The sequence below is a fragment of the Asterias amurensis genome, chromosome 2, assembly GCF_032118995.1.
Source record: "Asterias amurensis chromosome 2, ASM3211899v1".
Lineage (NCBI taxonomy): Eukaryota > Metazoa > Echinodermata > Asteroidea > Forcipulatida > Asteriidae > Asterias > Asterias amurensis.
Window position 1 is genome coordinate 21,534,369 of NC_092649.1, and position 19,963 is coordinate 21,554,331.

The following is a 19,963-nucleotide window of genomic DNA, read 5'->3' on the forward strand; positions in this document are numbered from 1 at the left end:
ATATGTGAGTGGTATGCTATTTTGGCTAGATATAGCCAACTGAGTGTGCTATAACTATTCCATAGACACAAAATCCACCTGTAGGCACCTGTACATGTACATTTGTACCAGTCATTGGGAATAAAGTGGCTATTCTAATTTGGCTCCCACCCAACTGAGGATACCTTTTTGGATTTGTCAAAATGGTTTAATATTTTGTCTACATGTAGACAGATAAACACCCCTAATTATTATAAATATATCTAAGATTAAATCCAGCAAGCGATCCAAAATATATGGAATGAAGAAGAAAGTTCAGCAATACAGAAGGGGCAGTGTGTTTGCCAGACATGCCAGAATGTCCTGTAAATTTCACCCACCATACATGCCCTAGTGGATTGTCACTAGTGGTTTTTTGCAACATAGGAGAGAGGTAGGCTATTTTGGCTAGATGTAGCCAATTGAGTTTACAAGAAGTAAGATACCCACTTCCTCTAAAGACCCATTATCCCATCACCAATAATGCTGTACTGTAGTGGTAGTTCTAATTCAGCTAGATGTAGCTGATTGAGACTGCCATGCTTATTTCAGCCACTCTACATGTAGTCATAAGGATGTGTAGTTTATACACAACAACATCCTGAAATGGCAGGCCATGGGTCTGAATCAGTGGCTGTGGCTAATCATCATCCACACAAGGGTTGAAGTATAGGTTGCCCATAGCAACACCCTAAGCCACAACTTAGCCACATCTGGCCATTATTACCCAGTTGCTTTTAATCTGGCATAATATGTGCTCATACCATCACAAATTTGTGAACACCACTGTGTTCCCTTCTGCAATGTAGTGGTATACTAGTTTGGCCAGGTGTGGCTGAATGAGAATGCCAACAATACATGCAAAGACTTGCTTGCTGAATAATGCGGGTGCTAGAAGTATCTATAAATGACATGCTACAATGTAGTTTGGCTAGATGTTGCTGAATGTGTGTGTCATCAAAGATAAGGACACCAATGTTCATTAATTTGCAGAACATTTAAGATTTAAGAAAGTGCAGATGCAAAATCAATTAAATTGGGCTAGAAACACCAAATACTACCAAAGTGAACTCGTGTGAACTTAATTTTTTCCGTAAAATTTGAATAAGGAAACAAAAGTGTAGCGACAAGTTCGTAACCAACCGTTTCAAGCTGGCAGGGTTGTTGCAGTGTGATAATGGCCCGATCCAAAGGCGAGGGCTTTTATCGCACGGCAACGACCCTGCAATTTTTTAAACAGACATTTAAGAATGAGTAACTTCTCTTTTTTTCCATTCACAAAAGCCATTTTGTAAAAAACTTTAAAAAATATACAATTATAGACACTTTGGCAATTGAAAATTCAAGGTTTGAAATATATTTTTTTCAAAAATTTTGTGAAGAATCTGTTGTGCCTGGGTTGTGTGTAGGCCTGCACGCGAAATAGATTACGCGCGCGCTTAGAAATAGATTACGCGCGCGCTTAGAAATAGATTACACGCGCGCTTAGAAATAGATTACGCGCGCGCTTAGAAATAGATTACACGCGCGCTTAGAAATAGATTACACGCTGGTACTAATAGCTAAGAATTGTGATCCGCTTGATAATCTTGTGCATCCGACACGCTGAAGCCATCCAGTTATAAACAGCTCCAGCTGGTCATCAACCATTTAAACACCTCCATGTGACATGTTCTCTACCAATAGAAGTATAGAAACTGCCTGGGGTATTAATGAATGATAATAATAAACAGTAAAAACATTACATACATGTAACAGTGTTGTCTCTAAGTGATTCACTATGTGTTTATGTGATTCGTCACAATGATTAATGGCTTTAGACTCATACTACACGAGTAAAATAAACCCAATATCTTAAAAATACCCTTTAAGATTTAAGGTCTTTGTTATTGATCTCTATAAGACACACACATCAAAATTATGATAAATGGCTTAATGAAGACAACAAAGTGGGATTATTTTGTACCTAAATGTTCTCTCAGGATAATTGAATACAAGCAGGAAACTTTGCTATAAAGTCTGAATGTGGGATAATTCTATCTCTTGATGCAACCAGTTCTCACGAGATAATATTATCCAGGTCCGAGACTTGGCTAATTCTGAATGTGGGATAATATTATCTCTGAATGCAACCAGTTCGTAACTGCTTGAACCTTGGCTTTGTATAGAGGTAACCAATCCAGCAAGCAATCTAAAATATCAGGAATGAACAGGATTGTATAACAATTCAAGAGGAACACATCCCTGTAAGCTAGTTTGGCTAGATGTAGCCAATTGAGTTTAGAAGAAGTAAGAATTCCACTAAAGACCCATTATCCCATCACCAATAATGCTATACTGTAGTGGTAGTTCTAATTCAGCTAGATGTAGCTGATTGAGACTGCCATGCTTATTTCAGCCACTAGTCATAAGGATGTGTAGTTTATATACACAACAACATCCTGAAATGGCATGCCATGGTCTGAATCAGTGGCTGTGGCTTAATCATCATGTAAACAAGGGTTGAAGTATAGGTTGCACATAGCAACACCCTAAGCCACAACATAGCCACAGCCATCAGTTCAGACATGCTGGTAATATGGCCTATTATGTGCTCACACAGTGTACACAAGTTTCTGGGCACCAGTGTGTTCCCACTTCTGCAATGTAGTGGTATACTAGTTTGGCCAGGGTTGGCCGAGTGAGAATGCCAAAAATACATGCAACGAAATTGCTTGCTGGATTATTTAGTTGTAAGACTTATGATGTATCTAAAAATGACATGCTAGTTTGGCTACACTCTAAAAAATTTAGCACTTTTAAGAGCTTGTATAGTGACTGCACTTGAAGTGCTGGTTTAGCACCAGCGCAAGAGCAGGTTTCTTTTGCTTCCAAAAGAGCAACTTCAAAATATCTCAACATTAAATCTAACAAATTCAACATCTCCCCATGTGAAAATACAAAACATCTCAGCAACCTTAAATAGTGTTGCTTTGGTTACAAAAGCCCTTCAACGGTTCTTAAAACCGATTTGGCTAGTTGGGCTGAGTAATACATGTACTCTATTTTGAAGACATATGCCTGTTGACAAACTCAAGCTAACAAATTGGATTGCAGTTTCTGTCTCGAGCATTTTGTTTTCAGTAAACATGGTTACACGGTTTACTGTAAGAGGTAGACATTACTAACAATTAAATACATCAGTCCTTCAAGTGACCTAATGATTTTGGAAGGTGCCGATATGCTTTTTTTATTTTGTTTATATCTCAACAATTAAAAAAAGTTTAACATCTCAACATGTCAAAACTTGAAACATCTAAGAAACTTTAAAAAATTAATGTTTGCTTTGGTTACAAAATACCTTCAACAGTGAAATGCACTTTGGTTTGAAAAGTGCCTTAATCCAGTTGTAAGTTTAAGCCATTAAAAACATCCATAACTCATGTTAAAAATGATTGGCTCACTAGGCTCACTCACTCCTTCACCACACAAGAAAAATTATGTTGTAAAATGCTTAAAAATTAAAAGAATGCATAATTTTGTGAAACTTTGTTCAGCATTTTGTACATGCATATGACTTGTAGTAAATCTTAAAAATGCTTAACATGCCATTTTATTACATGGAGGTAACAAACTACAGTCTTGAAGGTGAACAAACATGTGCCTTTGTCTATTGTGCCTTAACTGCAATAGCAATTTCAGTTATACGAGACGCAATCTTCCCCTTGTACTTTAGACAATAAAGTTCAGTTTGGAGGTACACAAAGAGGTTGGCTAATTTTGCAGAGTACTCCGAATTGAATACATAGTGACTCTTAAAGAGAGTGTCAACTGCAGATACAATGTTAGACGAAGGAAGAGTGAACCCGTAGTCTTCAATTTTCAAGATGATCTACTCAATGCTCCTATTAGATCCAAAGGCTAGGAGTGTGGGTTGTTTTGTAGCCTAATGCTTGAGAGCATCTGGAGCTGAGGTGCCAACCTAAAATTAAAATACGTTTTAGTAAAGAAACGTTAGATTATGGAGTGGCTCTTGTTTGTCTGGTTTCCAAATGTTTTGCGTCCATACACAATATCTTGGCTTTAGCAAAAAAGTTGTTTGACAACCATCCATTAGACTTGACAGTGAAGCAATGGATGTTTTTTGGCTTAACTTCTTTGGAATATTAGGTCTCCATTACACTCTACAAAATGTAAGTGCTAATTTAGCACTTGAAGATTTAAAATTGTGCACTTTCAGGTGCTCGTATAGTGACTGCACGCGGCTTGCTGATTTAGCACTGGCATGCGTGCTACAATAGTAGCACGCAGAAAGAGCTAAACTAAAACACTTTAGGTGCTACTGTCATTGAGGTGCTGCACCCATAAGAGCTAAACTAAAGCACTTTAGGTGCTACTGTCATTGAGGTGCTGCACCCACAAAGAGCTAAACTAAAATACTTCAGGTGCTACTGCCATTGAGGTGTTGTACCCTTAAGAGCTAACTAAAACACTTTAGGTGCTAATTTCAGCAACTCTGGGACACAAAAGAAAGTACTCAACTGAGGTTCATATGAAATACGTAAAATTGTGTTATCAGAAACATTAAAACATGTAAAATTTCAGAAGTTCAGCCGCAACACATGAACATAAAAATATATAAACTTCTCTAAATATTATAAGATCCATGTATTTTTACAGGGGGGGGGGGTGTTCAGGCTCAACAAATTTGTTTAATTCAGATTTTGTTTCTAATAACTTACAAGTTTCCGCTGTGACCCTGGTCTGATATTTTAACATATCAGACCATAATAAACAAAAACAAAAACACCCCAAAACACACACATAATTTTTTGTTAAATGGCCTAGATTAAGGGAGGTGTTAGACCCCCAATAACATGCTCTGGATCTGCCCTTGAGATTTTCTAACTAAAGGTTGAAACAGAATAGGTTGAATCTTCACCAAAAATTATAAAGCAAACATTTTGATCACATAAAATCAACTTGACTCTTGACACACTCCATCAATCAATGACTATCAAATAGGCCCAAACAGTGTGGAAATCCAGCATTAAAAGACACATTTTGTTGTAAGGCCAAACAAAACAACAGCTGTGTTTCCTATTTCATTAAAAAAAACCATGGGTACTATTTCAGGTTTTTTTAATAACAAAGAGTTATGTGATTTTCTATGAAAGGGTATGTTAATAACACAACTACTTGTTTTGTATAGCCTAATTGAAAATTGCGTGCATATTTAAGAGACCGTTTCTTTCCATCCAATTCCAGGGCAAGTACTACGAGCAGACAGCTGGGACCTCCATGGGATCCCCTATATCTCCGGTTCTAGCTGACATATTCCAGGGCAAGTACTACGAGCAGACAGCTGGGACCTCCATGGGATCCCCTATATCCCCGGTTCTAGCTGACATATTCATGGAAGAGTTCGAGTCCTCATCACTCCTCACCGCTGACCTCCGACCCAGCCTGTGGCTCCGCTACGTAGACGACACCTTTGTCGTGTGGCCCCACGGTCAGGACTCTCTCCATGAATTTCTGCAGTACCTCAACCAAAAACACTCAAGTATCAACTTCACTATGGAGCAAGAACATTCCGGAAAGTTACCCTTTCTGGATGTTCTCATCGCGAATGTGGTAAGGTTTATGTCGGGGAAACCGGGCGTAACCTTCCCACTAGACTTAAGGAACACCGAGCACACGGAAGGAGGGGGGACTTCGATAACTCCGCCATCGTCAAGCATTCCCACATCGCTGACCACCGAGTGAACTGGGATGCTGCAGAAATCACCGCTCCCATCCAGGCGTGGCACCCTAGACGCATTAGAGAGGCCATCGAGATCCACAAGCATGACACCGTACCTCAAGACATCGGCTTCCACATCAGCGACATCTGGCTCCCCCTTCTCCCGACCAATGGATCTTCTATATCCACGGTCACCCCCTAGGCCCAAACTATTAGACTGCTTTGGGTCATCTATACCCTCAGTCACCTAGGCTCCGCACCCTCACTATCCCCTGTGCTTGTTCCTACTGAGACGGTTCAGTGAGCACACACCCCCCACACAACACCCAAGGCTCCACAAGAGGTTTCCCCACGCATCGAGTTCACTTCCCGCCTACATTTCCCGCCTTCGTGCATCACCGCTGATCCACCCCCTAGTACTTAAGCAGCATGCAGCATCAGAGTCCAGCATTCTCCAGAAGACGATCAGAGCATACTGATCGAAACGTCAAGTTAACCCAACGGTTCTTTTCAGAACCACCCCAACTCATTTAGAGATTGTTATTACATGGTGTTACCGCAAACTCTTCTATATCTTATCTCCACCATGCAAAAATCACTAATACCAACGGCAACTAATGCATTACTAATTCTTTTACGGTTTCGAGATTGACCTTGAAATATTTAAAAACAAAATAAGCATGCTCAAACCTGTGGCAAGTATTAATTGATCTGTAGAGAAACTGAGTGAGATCATGGAGGCTGGACACCACGAACTATGGCGACTCCGCACTTTTGGTCAGGCGGTTGAAAGGAGGTCAAGGTGCTATTGCGCATGGGTATATTTTTCTATGGAGAATTGCCCGCGAAAAATACAAAACGCGGCGTTTACGTTTAAGCTGATTGTCAGCATTATGTTTATGTGGTTGTTTGGTGGAAAGAAAAGAACAAAAAAGCACCCTCAATCAAACTAATTAATATTAGCCAACGTCTATTATGCACGAACTAACACATCCTTGGCGTAATTATGCCCCTTGCAGCCTGAATTCAGCAAATGAAATATACACCCACACGATTACGACTGAACACGTGTTTATAGTAGTGAATATAAATGCATTATAGTGTTTTAGTTAAAAACTTTTTATGTGTTTATGTGTTTAACGTATAAACGCATCATGCGTCACCGATTTTACAGTGATATAGACTCGGTCATTAAAGCACATAATCTAATAAAAAAAAAAAACACGGAGCAGCTTTGTGTTTGTTCACAAACACCTAATGTCTAGTATTGTTACTATACAAACCAGGGTCCTATTATAGAGCTGCTAAGCACACACATTTGCTTAGCACAAAGTTTGGCCTTCATAAAAACAGGATTTCTAATGTAATTTCCACATGATTTTCAGGGTAAGCAAACAACAGCTGAGTACCAGTAAGGGGCAATATGCATCGAATGGAAATTTTGTTGTTAATCATGTTTTTATCAAGGAAGAAATTTCATGCTAAGCAAGTTTTTGTGCTTAGCAGCTCTATGAACTGGGGTCCAGATGTCTGAAACAAGAGACAACGATTAAGGGCACAGTCATAATACTATATCAACATCATTTCATGCAATTTATTTTTTTTTATTTGCCAAATAAACAAAAAACCACAAGTCAAAAAAAGTTAGTATTTAAGATTTCTTACTTCAATCCAACCATGTGTGGGTCCTAGTAGACGTTTTAGGATCAAGGGAGACATTCCACCAAATGGCTTTTTAGGGAAGGTACACCTTTGGTAATTGTCAAGTCCAGTCTTCTCACTTTGTTTGACCCAACATAAGCGTAAAAAAATAACAAGCCTGTGAAAATCTGAGCTAAATTGGTCATCAAAGTTGCGAGAAAAAACACTCTTGTTGGACGACTTTGTGTGTTTTCAGCTTAGGATGAAAAGACTTCAAGCTAGAAGTCTTTTATTATTTTATCAATATAAACCACATTTTAGTGAGAAATTGCCTCTTCCGCAAAGTCTATGCTACTTTAGAGGGAGCCATGTCTCTCAATGTTTTAGTTTATAACACCCCTTGCAAGTATTCTGCCTGCTCATTGGTTTAGAGCGCGTCACATGACATGTCTAAGTTTTGCTAGACGACGGCCGTGTGGTAGTGTGTCGGTTTGCCATGCGCTAGTCCGAAGACTAGCACACGGCGCCGTGCGCTAGTCCGACAGACTAGCACACGGTGTGCAGTACCCAGACGACCGTTGCGTGTACGAGGATGATAAATTCATAGTCTGTAACCATTTCGGATTGCACAACACTACATGCAACACATTAAGTAAAAGTGTTTGCAATCTGTATTCGCGTCGTCCGTGGATTGTAGCATTCAGGTCTGTAACTTAATAATAATAGTACAGTATTTAGAAATGTTTGGGGTGTTATAAAACAAATATTGACTGCTTTTACACGTGCAATGGTTAAAAACTATGACTCCCTCGGTGATCCCCGGAGCGTTCTATTTTCGGGAAAATACTTCCAGTGATACTTGTGTGGATCGTTATATTTGACCTTATATTATTATATTTCTAACCACATGCATTTCATTAAAAATGGTTACATTAAACGCTTTACAAAGACCAACTCGACCGATCCAAGGCAACGTGTTCCTTTAAAAATGCCTTACTTTAAATAATACTCAAAGTTTTGGAAGTGGATTCAGATTCCTCTGATATTATTATGTTTACCTTATCCTAAGGCAGGCTACTCGCAATGTTATCACAGGTGTCAGTAATTTGTGAGGGAAAGTTTGTTACCAATACATGATCAGCAGATACCTGGGTATGCCTCTTAACGATGCTATGTCAGATTTTTGGCCGATTTGACCCAACAATTTTGATTTAAAACTCAATAGGTATTTTGATGGGGTCGGTAAAGTTACAAGCTTTCTTTTGAGCAATTGCTCGAAAAGGTCCGCCAATTATTAGTAGCAGTGAAATAAAGTGCTCAAAATAAGTTTTTGTCGGGATACCGACAATATATTATCACGTAACCAATTCTTATGTCTTTTATAAGAAACGTTTTAAATTTTTGTCATGGTTCCTGACCATTAAAAGTACAGTTAAACATTTTTTCGTTAGAGCGAGTGATACTCTCTGAAATACCATTCACTCAAAAAAATCTATTTTTTCATGTTTGGGGCCAAAAATCTCACATAGGATCTTTAAATGTTTTAATTGGATCGTATTGTTGAGACCAACACAGTAATTATAAGCACTTCATGAATCGTTAAAATTACTTTCACTGTGAAATAACCAAAAAGGTCAATATGGATTGTGTCTGATGCAAAATTCTATTTTATAATCAAAAGAAATGACATAGATACACAGATCTAAGTATTATCTCATAGCTACTACTGCTGCATGTGCCATTAATGTTTGTTTGAACAGAGAGTAATGACTAAATTAAAGATGAGACACCCAAAACCTTACTGATACCGTAAACATTTTAGGTTGTTGCCGTTACTACCCAAACAGTCATTATATGGGTTTAGTCCTACTGTTCTGTTTTATTATAAATATTAGCAAAGAAAAGGCTGATTGTGACGCGTAAGGCAGCACTGTTTTTTTTTTTGCCGGAAAAATAAAAGAAAACAAAAAGCTGAATATTTCTGAAATGACCCTGTGTTCACACAGGATACTGACCATGCCAGGGATTGAGATTATACGGAATTTGGCACATTTCATTACACATTACGAATTACCCATACCACAAATTTAAATATTCCAGCCTGTATCTCTCTACGAGGTCATTGATGTGATGCAGCGTTTTGTAATGTATTGTGTATGTTTTTGACATTCACGATGCAGTATTATAAACAGTTTACTTTATTCTTAAAATAACCCATATACCGACAAACAAATTGAGACCCATTTTAAAGGTCATTATAGTCACTTGAAACATAAAATTAGTTACTTGAAATACTCTTAACCCTGCCAGCATCTGAGACTGTGCAGAAATATCATGTGAGCAAATATACGTTTTGCGAAAAAAGAACGATTTACACAGAAGTTCTGTCGCCACACAGCGTTGCCGAGTCCCTCGATGCTGGAAGATTAGTGTACCCTCGATATTGATTCCTCGACAGCTTTTTCCGTATACTATGAAAATAACCACGGCGACAGCTACACAGGAAAATAGTGTCCAAGACGAAATGTGAAGAAAATCAGGTTAGCCCTCGTCATCTTTGGGAAAATAATAATGATAAACAAACCGTGGTATTAGGAATAATTCTGTTGAAAAAACTAAAAGAATAAAATCTATGAACTTATAAAGCGCACATTCTTAAATATTACCATAAGGGCATCACTACGCTACGTGGGTGGAAACTCAAGGTACCAAAGTGCATCACTACGCTACCTGGGTGGAAACTCAAGGTATCAAAGGGCATCACTACGCTACCTGGGTGGAAACTCAAGGTATCAAAGGGCATCATTACGTTACCTGGGTGGAAACTCAGGTATCAAAGGGCATCACTACGCTACCTGGGTGGAAACTCAAGGTATCAAAGGGCATCACTACGCTACCTGGGTGGAAACTCAAGGTATCAAAGGGCATCATTACGTTACCTGGGTGGAAACTCAGGTATCAAAGGGCATCACTACGCTACCTGGGTGGAAACTCAAGGTATCAAAGGGCATCACTACGCTACCTGGGTGGAAACTCAAGGTATCAAAGGGCATCATTACGCTACCTGGGTGGAAACTCAGGTATCAAAGGGCATCACTACGCTACCTGGGTGGAAACTCAAGGTATCAAAGTGCATCACTACGCTACCTGGGTGGAAACTCAAGGTATCAAAGGGCATCATTACGCTACCTGGGTGGAAACTCAGGTATCAAAGGGCATCACTACGCTACCTGGGTGGAAACTCAAGGTATCAAAGGGCATCACTATGCTACCTGGATGGAAACTCAGCGTACCAAAGTGCATCACTACGCTACCTGGGTGGAAACTCAAGGTACCAAAGTGCATCACTACGCTACCTGGGTGGAAACTCAAGGTATCAAAGGGCATCACTACGCTGCCTGGGTGGAAACTCAAGGTATCAAAGGGCATCACTACGCTACCTGGGTGGAAACTCAAGGTATCAAAGGGCATCATTACGCTACCTGGGTGGAAACTCAGGTATCAAAGGGCATCACTACGCTACCTGGGTGGAAACTCAAGGTACCAAAGGGCATCACTACGCTACCTGGGTGGAAACTCAAGGTACCAAAGTGCATCACTACTGCCTGGGTGGAAACTCAAGGTATCAAAGGGCATCACAGCTATGCTACCTGGGTGGAAACTCAAGGTACCAAAGTGCATCACTACGCTACCTGGGTGGAAACTCAAGGTATCAAAGGGCATCACTACGCTACCTGGGTGGAAACTCAGGTATCAAAGGGCATCATTACGCTAACTGGTGTAAACTCAAGAAACATCGATTTAGGTTTACCCCTTTTCAGAGAGTCCGGTTCTTCAGCTGACTCTGAAGGTAATCAAGAAGAAGATAAAGATACATAAGTCATTAATAATAATTGGGTCGGGCAGGGGTCCCGAAACGATTTTTCGGACGTATGCGCACTTGCATTGCCTTTTAATATACGACTTTTGGTATAATACAAAACACTCAAATCAAATGCTTGTTACCTTGTGGTCCATAGACCTTTTGCACGATCCACTCTGCATCGTCACTAGATGCAAAACCGACTTCAATCACGTCTTCTGGCTCGAATAATGTACTCCAGAGCTCTTCATTATTGAACGAGATCACGACACTTGATGGCATCCTGGTGATGCACATGCTCTGTTGACCATCGTTGAAACCGGCTGTTGGTTTGGTACCACTGATGGGACCAGTTGCAGTCGTTTCACCATCGACCATGTCTTATAGAGAGATGAATGCAGTGAAGGACTTTAATTATCTTTGCTACTTCATTTAAATTTGTTCAATTCAAATAAACATTTAGTTCCATACTTAAATGAACAAAAAATATCGACAAGTATGGAGCGTCACTGTGTGACGGACATGTGCGCTATATAAGAAGCCACAATTATCATTATTATTTTTTATTATTATAACATTTTAATGCTACTTAAAAGTAGCAGTAAGCAGTATTATTGTAATGTAGTATGGGGCTGTTTTCGTGAGCATAAGCTTGTGAAAAACAGCCAGATAGACACGCAGACAAAAGTACAGACGAACATAAGACATGACAGTTACTCTGACACGGATAGATCACAGGAAATAAAACAAGTAATCTAATCAGTTCGATTAACGTTTAGGCTTTTGTAAAACCACTTAAAAGTAAAACAATTGACTCAAAAAACAACCAGTGTTTTGACGTATTTAGTATTGAAAGCACCACGAAGACAAAGCAGTATTCAAAACAATGGATCGAACTCTATGATTATACACAATTGGAACGGAAACTTATATTCTGTAAGGAAATGTTCATACTCACCTAAATCTATCATGCCTGGCATCATTGCTGTATCGCTCCTCTGGTTCCAAATGGAGACGAAAACATTGTATTCGTTTGCCTCGGCCAAACGATAGCATATTGTAGACAAACCGTCCGCTGTAAGTGCTGTTGCACAGTCTACGTATTTATTAACGTCGGCCGACAAAGTTGTGAATGTACACTCTTCGGGTACTGTGAACGAGATACAAACAAAAACCAATAATAATAATTATGAAATGGGGTATAGACGTTGATAATCGTAAAATTGCCGAATTCATATCAAGCCTTTAATCTACTTCAGATTAGCAGAAAACGAAGACTTGAACGCAAATGGCAAGTCGTGATCTTTGCTGAATTTCATTTATATATAATGGTTTCAATCAATGAGGAAATCGAGTCATATGAGTATAAATAGATTTTAAGTAATAAGTGTGCAATTTTTTTTTCTCGAATACCCTTATCCTGTGCTTTTCTAAAAGACACGCAAAAAGCTCCGTTACGCCATCACTCATGTAACGTTCATATTTCGTTAGCTCTTAAAATAATTATTGTTGGCCCTAAAGAGCCGTTAGGTTTTGTTGGACATAAACAAATTATATCATGTAAGATCAAATGGCCTCGTTGAGGATTAACACACCTCTTAGATCTGATTTTCAAATTTGGTCGGACAGAAATGTTTTTATGCCATCCGATTGAAAGAAGCATAAATCTGGAACGCCTTCGTCAATCATTCCCATTCTTTCACCATTGTAAAGAGAGTTTTTTCTTCTTGATCTTAGATAGTGCGTTTGTTCTTTTCTATGTGTCATCGAACCAAAAATGCAGCAACTGTGAACACACAAACAATCTGCTGATGAGCGTACAAACTGCGAGTTTCATGTGCGTCATGTTTAAAAGGCGCCAATGATTAAATGCCTCTTTGGCGTCTATTCCCACGAGGGACTTTGAGTGACCAGAAGAGCAACCTATTTCCCGAGGCCTTCGGCCTCGGAAAATAGGCCCCTCTTCTGGTCACTCACAAGCCCGAGGCGGGGGAATAGACGTACACTATTTACCGAATTATGCCAGTCAATATGTGTTTTATAACCCAGCTCGGTTTTACTTGAACTACTTGCAAATACTAGTGCCCGCTCTGGTACTATTCCCGCAAAACACGCGCGCGCGTTCACTAGCCTATATTAGTTCATCCCACGTGACCGTGTTTTAGCCAACCAGAATACATAACAAGCAAGAGGTGTGTTATAAATATAGATAGCTTTATGGTTCTAACTTAAATAATTATGCTGTATCAGATTTTTTGGCCCCAAAACATTAAAAAAATAGATTTATTATTTCGCTCTAACGAAAAAAAGTTTAACTTTAACTTTTCATGGTCAGGAACGATGAAAAAAATTTAAAACGTTTCTTATAAAACACATAAGAATTGGTCACGTGATATATTGTCGGGATCCCGACAAAAACTAATTTTGAGTTTTTTTCACTGCTACTAATAATTGGCGGACTTTTTCGAGCAATGGCTCAAATGAATGCTTGTAACTTTCTCTATCCCATCAAAATACCTTGATTGGATTTTAAATCAAAATTTTTGGGTCAAATCGGCCAAAAACTGACATAGCATCTTTAAAATTGAAATCGTTCCGTATAGTCACGCTACACATCAAGGGTGGCTTCAAAACTATGAGCAAGTTAGCGCTCTAGTCAATATATATAGCTCTATGGTAAAGCCGCTTTGTTGCAGCGTATTACAAAGAAACTACCACACATGACGTCAAAGTATTGTCATTTTGACGCACGCCGTCAACGGCAGAAGTGGGTCCAGTTTTTTAAGTATACAAACTTCTAATTACATTTCAATGGTAAACGAACACGTAACAAACACGTTCAATGCACCCGTTTCAAACGAAGTCGCTAAAGTACTATATGTAGGGAAAAAACAACACGTTTTCATTATGGTAAACTCGGGAAAAAAATTCCCGTTGATTCCCATTGATTCCCATTGATTCCCATTGATATTTTGAATGGGATTCAATGGGATCCCGTTGTTTCAATGGGATTCAATAGTGTTCAATGGGATCTTCCGTGGATCCCTTGGATCCCATTGAATATGTCCCAAATTCCACACCAATCCCATTGAATCCCATTAATCCCATTCAAATTTTTCATGGGATCCCTAAAATCCCATTGATTGTGTCCAATGGGATTTTTTTCTCCTGATGGGAACATAGGAGATGTAAAGCAGAAACTTACCCAGAGTGATTTTAAAGTTGCATTCGCCCCGGTTACCGGCACTGTCAAATGCTTGACATGTTACATAATTGTCGCCATTTCTATACACCATGGAGGCCGGATTAGATGGATCGCAGGTTACAGCAACATTCGTTCCATCACTATCAACTGCAGTTGGGATTACCCATAATGTATTGGAGGGTTCAGCCACTATTATATCATCCGGACAATCAACAGTTGGGGATTGAGGCACTGGATCTGTATGACGTAAGCGAACAAAGTGATGCTATAAACGTTTGCTAACTTTACCACAAACACTCGTTTGTGCGGAAATCTTCTCCAACAATTATTTGCTTGAAGTTTCGAAAACAGATGGTCCTGTTTGTAACAAAATAAGGTGAAGAACCGAGCAGCATGTAAAAGTGCTTGGCCATGTGCTACTATAGTTTGTGCAGTACTGTAGACTTAAACAAGAAGTCAATGACTTCTCGAACGTGTGGCTCCAACACATTACATTGACATGTGTACCGTGCTCAAAAAATTATTCAAGAAATGGTAGCTTTGTGAAACGAAGCCAACACTGAAAACCATTACCTCATTAAAAGTGATTGTAAATTTACAAATACGTCCTGAATAATTTGATGAGGACAACGTGAACAGTTTCACACTTAATAGTGTACTGTTTTCTCACCAGTTAATCATTATCAAAGGTAAGTGACATTTCTTTTCGTTATCGAACGAATCGCTGCGCCATAAGGGCTTACGCATATCCTTTTGTTAATGATGGGTGTTAAAGGGTGTATTTTCCCTTAATAGCCCTCCCTCCCGAGAATGTTTGCAAGGAAAAAGGACTGCGCCCCCACTTGGTGTCCTTGGACGCAACCAATTCCCTCCTAGAAATTAGGGGGGGGGGGGTTGCGTGGCCTCCGAGCGCCAGTAACCGCTGGACTGATACCAAGTGCCATGTTGTTGTTGTTGTTGTTGATACCATTTTTATTGTTGTTTATAAAACGAGTAGTTCAATTTGGCAGAGTTTTGTGTTATGAAGGTAGCGAAATGTATACTTTTGGCTTTCTTCTTTTTTTTCTTTTTTTTTCGACAGAGATATGGAAATCTTTCGGCAACTCGATCCAGGATCACACCCTGCAATCTCGCCAAGTCCCTACCTAACCTGCTGATGGTAGCCAAGGCATCATCCACAACCAAAAAATACGTCGCCTCATGGACGAAATGGGAGAACTGGGCGAACTCAAAAAACGGAACCCAGACGATACCAGCTGCCCCGCTCCATCTTACCCTCTACATCACACACCTCTCTGCGACATCAGGAGCGAAAACTGCTGCAGACGCTTTCGCTGCAAGCATCAAGTGGCCTACATAGCCTTGCCCATCTCCTACGGAAGATCCCATGGTCAAATTAGCACTAAGGGTTACAAACGTCTCCACGCCACACCAGTCATGAGAAAAGAGCCAATTTCACCCGACATCCTAGAAAAAATGCTTGTATCACATGGCCATCCAACCGCGACACTGGCTGACCTTCGAACTCTTTTCATTTGTTTCATTAGTTATGCCGGATTTTTGAGATATGACATCAGTCAGATCAGACAATGGGACTGTACATTTACACCAGGGGCAGACCGTCTCGTGTTACATCTACAGAAATCTAAAACTGATCAACTCCATCGGGGCGACAAAGTCATAATAGCAAGAACATATAAACCAACATGTCCAGTCATTATTGCCGAGCGATATTTAAACACCCTGTCAGATCCACCCGACTCAGATTAATTTGCCCGTACTACGCAGGCTGACTCCATAGTCTCCATAGAGTTATATATAAGAACTAGAGGGCGCACTGGCCTACATACGCGCCCCGGCATACACGCAGGCGGCCATTTTCTAAGTTGACCAAAACAGCTATCTCACAGCGTGTGTTTGTGCGGCCATTTTGTAAGTTGAACAAACAGCATCGCGTGAGCGTTTAATAAAAACAAACTCAAACGTGTATTTCATATTCAACGCGCGTGCAGAATGACGCGCTTGTCATCTTGTGGTCCCGTGGCGTTTGTGCATGAAGCATCACTCGTGTGCCCTCTAGTTCTTATATAACTCTATGACAGTCTCTGATCAGGTGGAGCAACGGCTGCGAGTAACGCTCATCTCCCCCACTCTGATATCTCGTCATTGTAGATGGAAAACAGAAAAGGCCCGAAATGCCTACATCAAACCTAGCCCCGACTCCACGCTACTAGTACCAAAGAACCTAGGAATTTAAAACTAATTTGGTTGAATTTGAGAAGAATTTAAATGATTATGCCTGAGTTAGGCAATTTGTAACCTGTATTCTATTGAATATGTATGAATTTGATTGAATTTGAGAATAATTTGAATGATTTTGATTGAGTTACGCAATTTGTAAACAACTTGTATTGTATTGAATTTTGTATGAATTTGAATGAGTTACGAATAAAGCAGGTGTTTTTGCCCAAGCGAATTCAACTTGTTAACCAAACAATGCATCTTCGTGCTATTTATTTATTGTTTTCTTGTTTATTTTAGTTACCGAAAGGTAGATTTAGAAAAAAAATACATTTTCTGACGTAAGAACGTAGGAAGAAAATTACATTTGATTTACGGCCAATGTTATTGTTGACTGTGGTCTGGTTATGCAAATCTTTCTCATGGCAGTTTGATACTTTTCATTCTGTATTTACACTTTGTCTATGAGATTCTAAAGAGAGTGACAAACAAGTTGCCGAAAAGAGAAGAGAAGTACTCGCTGAAAAAACTTCGTTCTCGTTTGTTCTCTGGCGAAATATGAAAAAAAAATGCCTGTCATGAAATTCAAACGGTTGGTTGTGTGGTCAATACGTTAGAATTGCCAGCATGGACTCAGGACAGTATGGGGAATAAAAACAACCAAATTCAGAGGCAGTTACGTCTGATCTTAAAGGGAAGGTACATGTTTGGTAATTAATCATAACAAAAAAAAATTACTTAAAAACTGACTTGGTAACGAGCATTGGAGAGCTGTCGATAGTATAAAACATTGTGGGAAACGGCTCCCCCTGAAGTAACGTAGTTTTTGAGAAAGAGGTAATTTCTCACTAAAAAAATAAAAGACTTCTAGCTATATAAGTCTTATCTCTCATAATTTTCTTGCAACTTCAATGACCAATTTAGCTCAATTTTTCACAGGCTTGTTATTTCATGCTTATGATGGGATACACCAAGTGAGATGACTGGTCTTTGACAATTACCAAAAGTGGACCTTCCCTTCCAAACAAAGTTTCAACAAAGAAAAACTCACCACAGCTCCCCAAATGCGTTGAACACAGCCCTGTAAAGCAAAGGAATAATTGATCAGATATAATAGTTTCATTTCAAATAAGCAATTTATATATTATAGCATTACAAGCAAAGGTCAATATTGGTAGTTACTCAAAGTAATTATTAATTATTAGCACAAAACCTTACTTGGTAACGAGTAATGGGAGCTGTTGATAGTATAAAACATTGTGAGAAATGGCTCTCTTTGAAGTAACGTCTATAGTTTTCGAGAAAGAAGTAATTTTCCGCGAATTTGATTGTGAGACCTCAGATTTAGAATCTAAGGTCTCGAAATCAAGCATCTGTAAGCACACAACTTCGTGTGACGATTTTTTTTTTGTCTTTCATTATTATCTCGCAACTTCGACGTCCACTATTGAGTTTAAATTTTCACACGTTTGTTATATTATGCATATGTTTAGATACACCAAGTGAGAAGACTGGTCTTTGAGAATTACCAAAGGTGTCCAGTGTGTTTAATGTTTGCAAAGTGAACATGTTTCCGATCTGTGTGATACGCATATATAAAAAAAAAAACTCGGACGAGGATTTGTTCAAATTGTTGCAAAATGGACTTTGGCCTCGCATACATGCTCATAATTATGACTATAACATCAAGTTAACTGGTGGGGAACATTCAAACAACTCATTAAAAGGAAAACATAATAATAAATAAAACCACAGCTTACCGGTGGCAGAAAGTAAGTGTCAATATTATGTTAGTTGTTCTCATAAGTTGAGCAGCATACAAGCTACAAAACCCCCACATTCGGTATAGGAACGGTTTCTTACTTTTAACAGGTGAATTACTATATGACACTGATCTACAGTTGTAAAGGCCGTGGGTTTTAAAAATAGTGACGCAAAAAAAATTCCCCGAAATCGGTAAAAACAAATTTGATGTCAGACTCTTACCTAAGACCAGCGTTGTTATCAAAGTTAATCTTAACCGGTTCATCATGGCTGCTTCGGAGAGGCCTTTCTGTAACTTGATGCTTCTCTGTAATAAAAAAATTTAAAAAAATAAAAATAGCTTTGGTATCAGTTGAGTAAGAATCGTTATTAACTTTTAAAACAATGGCCTAATAGTAGATAATAACCAGTTACATAATGCTCAACATCCAAACTAGCCGGAAGGCACTTTTAACCCACAGTAAGGTCTGTTTGGGGTGGTGTGGTCCCAAGGTAATTCTCACACCAGAAAGACTTTGTTAGTGGCCTGTGGTATAATATATTATACCATGGTTTCTTCAATTTCGTTGCATCAGCATTCAAAAGTCAAAATGAGTAACTCAGTATTTCAGTGTTTGTGTTTGTTGATGTCCACCATGTAAACATCAAAGTCTCAGTTGTATAGGTGTATAAATGTTTTTATAAAATAATGAAAGTGGAAATTGTGAATCACACGAAAAGCTTTATATTTAGACCTAAAAAGATACAGTACATAAATTTGATACAAAAGAAATAATGACTTACCGTTTAAGTTCAGCGGTTGCAATGAAGGTTTGCGCTGTTCAGTTGCTGGATCCAGTGTTTTATGGACTCATTCCGGAACTAGTTTTTTTGAACGACCAATCAAAGTCCGCCTGTATATATCCATCCGCCGGTATCAATAAACTATTTTAATTTGTTATTTATTTATTTATTTTTTAAGTGCAAGCTTTTTTTTAATTTCATACAAATATGCACTCACAACAAAACATAGAAACCTTATCAAGAACCAACCAAAGTCCGCCTGTATATATCCATCCGCCTGTAAAAATAAACTATTTTTTTTTTTTGCAATATGTTAGTACTTCGTACCAGCCAACTAAATGGCCGGCTCTCACTAAAGCGTGGGGAAAACTGGCCAGTTATAGACGTGAAAAGCGTTTGAAAACTGTTTGTTATAAAATGCATATAATGGTGTTGAAAAGATGTTTTAAACTACCATTAACTTTATTGAATTATTTAGCGTATTAAAGGCAGTGGACACTATTGGTAATGGTTAAAATTAAAAGTTACAAGTTGGTCATATATTGTGAAAGGAAAATGGGTGTTAAACTATAATCCACAAATAAAATCCTGCAATAATTAGGGACGTTAAAGGCAGTGGACACTATTGGTAATTGTCAAAGACTAGCCTTCACAGTTGGTGTATCTCAACATATGCATAAAACAACAAACCTGTGAAAATTTGTGCTCAATCGGTCATCAAAGTTGC

The 19,963-nt window shown here is 38.9% G+C and overlaps 2 protein-coding genes across 3 annotated transcripts in view; one reads left to right on the forward strand and one right to left on the reverse strand.

The window, feature by feature from the left end:
- LOC139933923 (uncharacterized) overlaps nucleotides 1-5,887 on the forward strand; it is a 53,446-nt gene extending 47,559 nt beyond the window's left edge. Inside the window, exon 2 of the mRNA XM_071928158.1 lies at nucleotides 5,266-5,887. Within this exon, the coding sequence (XP_071784259.1) occupies nucleotides 5,299-5,763 (465 nt within the window). The 5' untranslated portion in view covers nucleotides 5,266-5,298 and the 3' untranslated portion in view covers nucleotides 5,764-5,887. The remainder of the gene's footprint in view (nucleotides 1-5,265) is intronic.
- Nucleotides 5,888-7,344: 1,457 nt separating this feature from the next.
- LOC139933922 (uncharacterized) lies at nucleotides 7,345-19,258 on the reverse strand. Of its 2 annotated transcripts, XM_071928156.1 has the most exons (8): nucleotides 19,237-19,258; nucleotides 18,676-18,760; nucleotides 17,741-17,770; nucleotides 14,449-14,685; nucleotides 12,202-12,393; nucleotides 11,387-11,623; nucleotides 11,193-11,225; nucleotides 7,346-9,936 (listed from the first exon to the last, which is right to left on the reverse strand). In XM_071928156.1, exons 2-8 carry the CDS (start codon nucleotides 18,719-18,721, stop codon nucleotides 9,923-9,925), a joined length of 789 nt encoding a protein of 262 aa, XP_071784257.1. In that variant the 5' UTR covers nucleotides 18,722-18,760; nucleotides 19,237-19,258; the 3' UTR covers nucleotides 7,346-9,922. The 2 variants fall into 2 exon arrangements, with proteins under 2 accessions (XP_071784258.1, XP_071784257.1); XM_071928157.1 differs by lacking the exon at nucleotides 11,193-11,225 and having other exon boundaries at nucleotides 7,345-9,936.
- Between the last annotated feature and the right edge of the window lie 705 nt (nucleotides 19,259-19,963).